The sequence below is a fragment of the Microchirus variegatus genome, assembly GCF_963457635.1.
Source record: "Microchirus variegatus genome assembly, chromosome: 3".
Taxonomy (NCBI): Eukaryota; Metazoa; Chordata; class Actinopteri; order Pleuronectiformes; family Soleidae; genus Microchirus; species Microchirus variegatus.
In genome coordinates this window covers 37,330,847-37,340,070 of record NC_139804.1, presented here as the reverse complement: position 1 = coordinate 37,340,070, position 9,224 = coordinate 37,330,847, and the positions used below count along the sequence as shown (strand labels likewise).

General features: G+C 42.4%; 1 protein-coding gene across 2 annotated transcripts in view; it reads left to right on the top strand.

Moving 5' to 3' along the window:
• The window catches only part of LOC310924293 (calcium-binding protein 8-like), a gene marked incomplete at both ends in the record, with an annotated part of 90,653 nt that overhangs the window by 3,820 nt on the left and 77,609 nt on the right, over positions 1-9,224 (top strand). For both annotated transcript variants that reach the window (XM_083885987.1, XM_083885988.1), the window contains one exon: positions 8,693-8,817. In XM_083885987.1, coding sequence (XP_083742113.1) covers positions 8,693-8,817 — 125 coding nt within the window. The remainder of the gene's footprint in view (positions 1-8,692; positions 8,818-9,224) is intronic.

The following is a 9,224-nucleotide window of genomic DNA, read 5'->3' as shown; positions in this document are numbered from 1 at the left end:
TGTTAGAGTTATTATACAGAGCAGATGATGATGTGTCTCCTCTCGTCAGGCTTCACTGAATCCTCTGAAGACCCAAAGGACAACGTGAACTCCTCTGATAAGAATTATTATTTAGTATCATGAGAATTATTTGTCCAATCATGTGGGAAATTATCTTTTTTTCTTGAGATTTTAAAGACCAATGTTACCTTTATAAATAAAGGTTCCAAAAGGGTTCTTCTTCAAGGGCTGAGGTTCTACCCTTTTCAGAAGAAAGGGTTTTTCAAGGGTTCTTGGTAACACTAATGGTTCCAGTAAGAACCATTTTGATCCAGAGAACCCTTTAAAACCCCTTTACTAAATAAAGGGTTTTAAAAGGGTTCTTGGTGGTTCTACCTGGAGCCAAAAAGGGTTCTCCTATGAGGACAAGCCAAAGAACCTTATATGGTTCTACTATATCTATTCTACTTCCACTTTTATTTCTAAGTGTAGGGGAAATGTAATCTATTCCAGTTAGGACTGAAACAATTACTCGATTAATGGATTATTGATCAATTACTAAATTAATTGTCAACTATTTTGACAATCGATTAATCGTTTTTTTCTGATTTTTGTATCGGTGTTCTAATTTTTCAGCTTCTTAAATGTGAATATTTTCTGGTTTCTTACAAAGAAATCATAAAAAAAAAAAAACGGAATAGTTTTTGATTTTTGGACAAAAACAAGTGATTTAAGAAAATCATCATTTTCGGACATTTTATGGACCAAATGATTACTCGAGAAAATAATCGTCAGATTAATCGTTAGTTGCTGCCTCAGTTCCAAAGATTATAAAGATTAATTAATTAATTGATCGCAGACAGACAGATTACCCGTTAAAATCACCATTTAACTGCTATAAGATAATGTGAGATTTAACTGCTTTTTCCATGTGATCAATGCAACTCTTCTATGTTTTCGCCGGCATTTGTCCGTCTGTCAGTTAGCAAGATAACTCGAAAAGACTTGGACGGATTTGGCTGAAATTGGAAATTGGAAATGAAAATGGGACAACGAACAAGTGCTTAAATCTTGGGCGTGATCCGTAGACGCTATCACTGGTTACATCTAGGGATGTGGCCGATCCGATCCGGTATCTGTATCGGGTTCCGATACAGACGTAATTGACGGATTGGAACTTTCCGATACAACTGTAGAAATGTCCGATCCGATCCGTCTTTGCTTTAAATTCTGCTGAAATGTTTCCGCAAGTTATTCCCTGACTGCTCTGATAGCTGGCTGCAAAACGTGGAATGGATTTCCTGAACTGTGGCGTGTCTCAAATAGAGCTGCAACTAACGATTATTCTCGTAATCGATTAATCTGTCAATTATTTTCTCGATTAATCGATTAATCGTTTGGTCCATAAAATGTCAGAAAATGCTAAAAAAAAAAAAATTGGAGCTGGAAATGACGATGTTCTCGAATGTCTTGTTTTAATAATGTAAAAAAGCTTCAAACCAATTAATCGATTATCAAAATAGTTGGCGATTTATTTAGTAATCGATTAATAATCGATTTATCGATTAATAATTTCAGCTCTAGTCTCAATGAGACGTGGCGTAATTCACGTTAGTCACTATAAATGCCGGCTTTTGGCCGTCATCACGTGAATATGGCCAGCAAAAAAAACGTGTTTTCTGACCATAACGTTATCGCTGGTTGCGACTCCCGCTGTTGGACCCAGGCGCTCCCGCAGGGTGTGTTTTGTAGGCACTGAGCTGCCCTGGCGGAGGTCTGTGCTCTCCAGAGTGATTCTAGTTGGCTATAAAATCGAATTTCTTCATCTCTACACGTCGTCAGTGCGTGCGGTCATTTTTGCGGCGTGTAATGAACTCGTCTTCCCTTTTCCCTCCACTTGGTTGAGGACACGCAGCAGCAGCATTGACTGTTTCTTCCCTCAGGGTCGATGAGTTTTGATTAGACGTGCGATCGTTGTCTTATCCTTGAAGTGTCACTGACTGTAGCTTCTCCCTCTCACACACACACACACACACACACACACACACACACACACACACACACACACACACACACACACACACACACACACACACACACACGTTTAGTAGAGGTGATTTTATTTATACCTCGGTCTTTAATTGGCTTCTGCTGTCTGGACCACAGCGCGCAGACTTTAAAAGGGCTTTAATGATGCAGTAATAGTTCATTGCGAGCCAGTGGAAATAAACAAGAATATACATGTGTGCATGCGCTGTAATTTAAATTTAAATTAAAGCCATCGATTAACGCTTCCATCTCGTGTGAATCATGACTTTAATCCGTGTAATTCATCACGATAATAAAGAAAAAATAAACACGAGCTTCTCCACTGAGGCTTTTCTCGATGTTATTTTATTACTTTATTACTAAACGGATCATGTTCGTGTTCCTCTTAACCCACAAACACCGGGCTTTTTGTCTGCAGTGAAAATAATCAGCGTCTAATGACTCTGCAGCAAATCGACCCAGGTGGTGACGTGGACGCGACACACAGGTGAACTCGATCATTTCTGTTTTATTCTGCTTTATTTTCGGTGGTGGAGTTGCTGAGTCTGCACCTTTTTTTTTACGTTATGATGTTTGTTCAGTCTGCGATCGAAAATGTTTCAGTCAATACTGAGTTTGAAGAAAGAAGCTGAGATTTAAGATGCAGAAGTTTAATCTCTGGAACACAGTTTGATTTTTTTCTTCTTTCTTTATTGGTTGTGTTTTTAGGAGATTCTCTCGACCAAAGCCGTCATCGATATTATTGAGAATGAGCCTTTTTGCTCAGTGGCTAAAATCCGTTTTTCCTTGAATCCACGCTGGCAGCCAATGACTTTATACAGGGCACTGATCTATAACGGGGCCAACATTCAGACACAAATAACCATCCATTCACACTTGGGGTGCTTTCACACTGCCAGCGTTTGGTGCGCACCAAGCGCGTTTGGTCCCTTGGTTCGGTTCGTTTGCATAGGTGTGAATATAATCTGGGTACTTTGGTGCGCACCAAATCAACCTGCCTGAAGGGGTGGTCTCGGACCACTTTATCTGCCCTACTTTGGTACGGTTCCTCTGGTGTGAAAGCAACCAAACCAAGTGGGACGAAACGGTCTAGATTAATGCATTATGGGTATACGATGAGATACGGGATTTCCCAGAATTTGCACCGGGCGCGTTAGCGGCACGGAACCTCAGCGCCACGGTTCTGCCCAACGTCAATCACCACCGGGTGGAAATGCGCACATTGATTAGAGTGGCAGCGGCGGTGGCGCACCTGGTGGAAATCGGGGGTTAGTTATGTTCCAGTGTCGATGGTCTTTGCGGTCTATTTTGGTTCGTTTAGAACGATGCATATGTGATATACGTCTGTTTGCTACATCGTAACATTTTTCTGACTGCTGCAGACCAAAGCAATCGAACTATAGATGTGAAAGCGCCCTTATAGTATAGTCACTATCTGCATGTCTTTGAATTAAGGGAGAAAACCCACACACACACACAGACACACACAGACAGACACACACACACACACACACACACACACACACAGAACTGTTGTCAACCTGGGATTAGTCCTAAAAAACCTTTTGCAGTAAGGTAATGCGTGTTAAAGTTGGTTTTGGAAACATTAACCCATTAACACCAAAGCCTCAAAATGTCCACCTGGACTTTTTTTCCCCTTATTTTAGCCATAAAAGGGCGAGAAAAAGTACTTTTTGCCCAGTTTTCCAGAATAATCTTCAATGTTTTGCAGTTATTTATTGAGAAAAAACACGTAGTTGTAGATGAACACCAGATTTTGCGTGTCAAATTTGAAATTTGAACAGTATATAACTAACAACTCAATATTTAAACTAAGATTTGTTTGAGTTTTTGTCTCAATGTGCAAAAACAGGCCCAAAAATGGAAACTATATTGTACATAAAGTAGTTTTTCCAACCTCTCTGGTGACAAAGATGCTGATTCTCTGGCTTCCTGCAGCAGCATGAGTGAAATTACCGTAATAACCACCTGTTGATGTTTGACGTGCAACTTCTCAGCTTTCAGAATCAGTTGGAATTTCTCCAGAGGCACAAACCGTTGCGTAATGACGGTAATGGAAAGCACAAACGGTGTTAAAGGGTTAACCGATTTATAATTTCTCAGCAAATCAATCAAGAAAATAAGTGACGGTGAATCGTCTTAAAACATCTTGAAGTCATTTCTCTGGCTCGTTTGTATCAGTCTGTGCATGAAACCCTTAAATCCTCACCTTCTTTTCTCTGTGGTGATCACCTCATGATTTAAGTGATTACTGTAACACTGTCCTGCTCCTCCGGGTCTCTCAGCTTAGACCTTGATCGCTTTAATTAAGTGTAATCTCGCCGACGGCCGCGTACAGCTCGCTTCTACACTTTCCTCCTCAGGCGTCGAGTATCAGGGGCTGTTATTCACAGACAGAGTAATTATGAAGAACGTGGAGTGGGGACTAATGTGAAGAATACATTCGTAGCCTACCTACGCGTTACTTCTTAAAGTTTTGATGGAGATACATGAGCAATAAATGATCCTGTGTGTAGGAGGTGGAGATGGTGTATACGTTATAGTGTTAGGCATCATCCATCCATCCATCATCTAGCGCTTTATCTGCCACCGGAGGGTTGTGGAAGGTTCGAGCCGATCCCAGCTGACATAGAGCCTAAGGTGGGGTCCACCAACGATTCACTCACGCATCCTACAGTAAATTTGAGATTGTCCAATTAACCTGATCTGCTAGTTTATTGAACAAAGTGATAGAGGAAGTCAGAATACGGATATGGGAGGAAAGCCACGTTCGCACACTTCTTCTCGTGAGGCAACAATGTTAGCCAAACTAAAACTGGATCTATAGCCGTGTTTCCATCGTGGTACAGTTCGGTTTGAAACACTATAGCACCTGGGTCAGGCTTGCGTTTTGACTGAGAACAGTACCTTTCTACTTCTTTAGACACGTAGGGTGGACATCGCACCGGTGCGACAACGATGACGACAACATACAATGTCACCGAAAAGGCAACAAAGGAGGACGCCCAGCAGCTCGTTTTTCTCAACAAGACATCAAGCTTTGTCATTCGTTTGCAGGGGGGGGGTGACGCTTTTTTGTCGTGGGTGGCCATGACAGTTCCCTACCCTAAAGGAAGGGTGTTAAGAAATGGAACATTTGGAGGCAGTTATTTTGGTACTACTTTGGTGGAAACACACAAAAAGAAAGATACAAACTGTTCCCAATCAGTCTCTACAACACTCACATTGGTCCATTCAGAACAGAAGAGTTCCAGCGTATGGGAATTTGCATTTTTATTGTCATTGATCAGTTTTTCTTATTCAGCACTGCTGTCAATACCTCATTTGTAGTAAGTGTTTAAACTGGAATAAACCATCACCTCTGCGTCCGAGTCCAGTCCAGCCTCCAGACCCCCGAGTTTCCTCCAGTAAATCATCCACATCGTCCGCTCAGTGACGGCATGTCGGCCCTCGTTAATCAGCGCTAGTTAGCGCGAGCTTTTAGCCGCGTTAACCGGTGCGAACCATGACTGCCTCCTCGTAGAGAATCACACAAACACAAGGCATTCGTTTATTCATTCAAGACTGAGTCTGCTATCGTGAAATGTATGTAAATTCTCTCCCTGCGTTATAAATCATTCCGATCAATATTTCCTCACGCACACACAGCAAAGGATCATGGTATATACGTTCATCAGAGCGCTGACACTGTGTGGACTGCCTCGTGACAATAATGCATGGCGAGAAGAAGAAGAAGAAGAGGGATGTTGGTAATATTGTTGATGACAGCTGAGGGAGATGATGACTCAGTTACAGATGAATCAGGAAGTTAAAAAACCCTGACGTTACATTCAGATCTCTAAGCAGAGTCTTGATGCTCACGTTTATTGAACTGACAAACAAGAAAGATGCAGCGACCACTTTTCAAAACACTTGGGTAACTGTGATTCAATACTGGGAAAAAACAAGGCTAATTATTGCGTTCATTCATTCTGATTGGTTGTATTTATCTGTGATTGACTGACCTGCCTGTCTGTGAGTATCAACACACAGCAGAGGTGGAAAATCCACACTTCCACTACAGACAGTAACCTGTATAGTTCATGTTTTGGGACTGAACATAATCTGTTGTATTTTGTCTAAAACGTGGCTTTCTTTTCCATTACTTACTTACAACTGACGTGCATTGAATGCATCTCCTATTCTTTTGGTCACTCGACTTAAAAAACATTACAAGTCATAGTTAATGAATGATAATTAATAACGCTTCATATTAGGGCTTACATATGTGATTATTTTTTTTTACATCATCTTTGCATTCGTTTTAATATGAATAACACATTTAAACTGATGACTGTGTGATATATGTGCAGATCTGCGACAATGATGTGTATAGGCCAGGACAATATTTTTTAAACAATTGTTTTTTTATCTTTAAAACAATTGTTTGGTGAAAAATATCTTTGTGAAAAATATTGATCAGTGTTTCTCAAACCTCAATGTCTTTGTCGTTTTTTGTCCTCAAACCAAAATTATTCATCATATTTTGACAACTGGGCACCAATTTGTTCTGAATTCCAACCATGAGCCAGAATATAATCCATGCCATGTTGTTGAAAATGTTGAGAAATCTGAGGACACGACTCCAAGATCTCTGCGTTGCTGCTAAAAGACTAAAAGAACAGAACGACTGCGTTGATGTTTTAAATGCATCATGTTTCTCAAAGTCTCGTAAGCATCGGATTGACGTTCTCATTGAGGTTAAATCCAGTTAGAGTGTTGGATGTTGGAGTAACCCTGGATTCCCACTGGATGCGTTACAGCCACGGTCGCTTCCATTCTAATCAATGAGAGCGTTTCCACTGGGCGCGATGCGGAGAGTCTCAGCAGCGCGCCCAGAAGCGGCTCGCCGCGCCGCATCGTTAATGATAGGTAGCAGTTCTATTTTTGCCGTTGCCGCTGCTGAGTTGAGTCAAGCTCAACAGAGCAGATCGCACCAGACAGGAAGTCCGACAAAGTAAAACACTTCCGCTCCCCTTTCAAAATAAAACACAATACGAAGGGTCATATTGCCTGTCATAACTTCACATCAACATTACGTCGTGACCGGTGCTACCAGGTCAACAGTCAATTGATCAGAGCGTCTCGTAGAGTCATAATGTACGACGAGAGACTGATTGTTGAAGTGGAGAAACATAAAATCATTTATGACACCAGATCAATAGGGCTGTAAAGTCAAAGTCGACTGGTCGACTATTTGGTCGACACGCTCTGGCTCGACCAAAATCGTGATTGGTCGACTACATTTTTTTTTCAATTTTTTTTTTTTCTGTGGTGAATTTCATTAGGAGGAAAGTACCACATGCTAATAGGGGTGTTTTACAGCACCCGTGGTTCACAGGTAACAGCCTGTCTTCAGAGAACACCCCCCTTGTTTTCCACTATTTTGGTTTAGTCCAGCCCAGTGGGTTGTTGTCGCTCCGTGGCTCATGAGCGACAGACTGATTAGTGTTGCCAAACATGACATATCATTTAAAAACGCTAAGCTAAGGTTGCTCCGTCCGTTTTGAGTGTGAACATATCAGAATTATTAGCATATTTCAATGTTTTAGTCTAATAATTGTTGATTGGTTTTATAATTGCAGACGCATCCGCTCGTAACAGCGGCAGCGTCCCGTGGTCTATTTGTGTCTCAGCCGCGAAGCTGTGCTGTTCAGTCTCGCTCTGTATTCCTCAACACTTATTGTGCTGATATTACTAGTTATTTTCAGATATCACGGGCTATGATATTGCGCAGATGAACGTAATGCAAAACGCTGTCAGAGCCGTCAGACTCTGTTGAACTCCAGCCGCGGCTGCGGGTCTTTTCAAATCAAGAGCCGCAGCCGCACAGGCACTTTGCGGGTGCGGTCTTTTCAAAATAAAAGAGCCGCACCCGCAAAGTACCCCCCCGTCGAATAAGTCGATTTTTGGTCGAAATTTCAGGGCTTTAGTCGACCAAGAGTTTCTTTGGTTGATTACAGCCCTACAGATCAACAGTTCTTCCACGTCGAAGAATGAAAAGAAGCTGTTGTTGTTGTTGTTGTTGTTTCCTTTATACACACAGTCTATCGCGGGATCTCGCAAACTCATGTAACCGCGCCGCTGACGTGCCGCGGCTGTAACGCGTCCAGTGGAAATCCGGGCTAAGGGTTGCCCAAACCTCTCTGCTGTGTTTGCTCTAGTCACCCTTGTGTGACCCTGGGCTTCGATATATTGAACAATTAATTGCCTCGGTCACATTTGCACACACAGTACACACACAGTGTCCCTCTCATTCGGCGACTTCCCATTTAGTGAATGAGTTCTGCTTCATTTGCAGATCTCGTGCCCCTCGGACGGTCATTTGTTGGCTATCACAAATGGGCAGAGCAGCTCCCTGTGGCTGATTACAGCTTCACATGTCGTGGGGTCTTTTATTTGCCTTAAGGGGAATTTGATCTCTAAGCACTTCACGTTCCAGTGTCCATGAAATACTGCTGATAAACGCTGTTTAGAACCATGTTTAATGTGCAGAGCTGCGATCTGGTGCCTGGTCTCAGGAATTAATCGTGTGAAAATATACCCGAGAGTGTGCGAGTCTCTGCATCTGTCACCTGAACGTTTGCCTCTCTTTCTCTTGCAGGGAGAAGATGCCGTTCCACCATGTGACGGCAGGTCTGCTCTACAAGGGGAACTACCTGAGCCGCTCGCTGTCAGCAGACAGTGATAGTGACGTGTTGGCCAATATCTCTGTGGAGGAGCTGGACGGTAAAGGCTTTAAATATCTGGCTGCTGCTCTGCCATTTTTCATCTTAATGTCCATTTGAAGCGATTTGGCTGCTGCTGCTGCTGCTGCTGCTGCTGCTCCATAATCACTGGCAGGATTATAACGCAAACAAAAATTAGCAGATGTTTCTGTAACTAGAAAAAGGCACTCAGAGAAAGCAGAATACTGTGCGTTTGCGTACTTGTACTAACTACTTCTTTAGGATTCTTTCTGGCATGAACACTGACCTTGTCAGGAGGCAGAACCTCACGATTAAAGGGTAATTCGACCTGGGCCCTGGGCTTGTGTGTGAAAAGTACTTACAAAAAGTTTCATAATTGGTCCAGTAGATCGCCTCGGGCAGCAATGGCTGCAGTGTAATCTCAACAGCGCCATTCTGAGCCAGTAA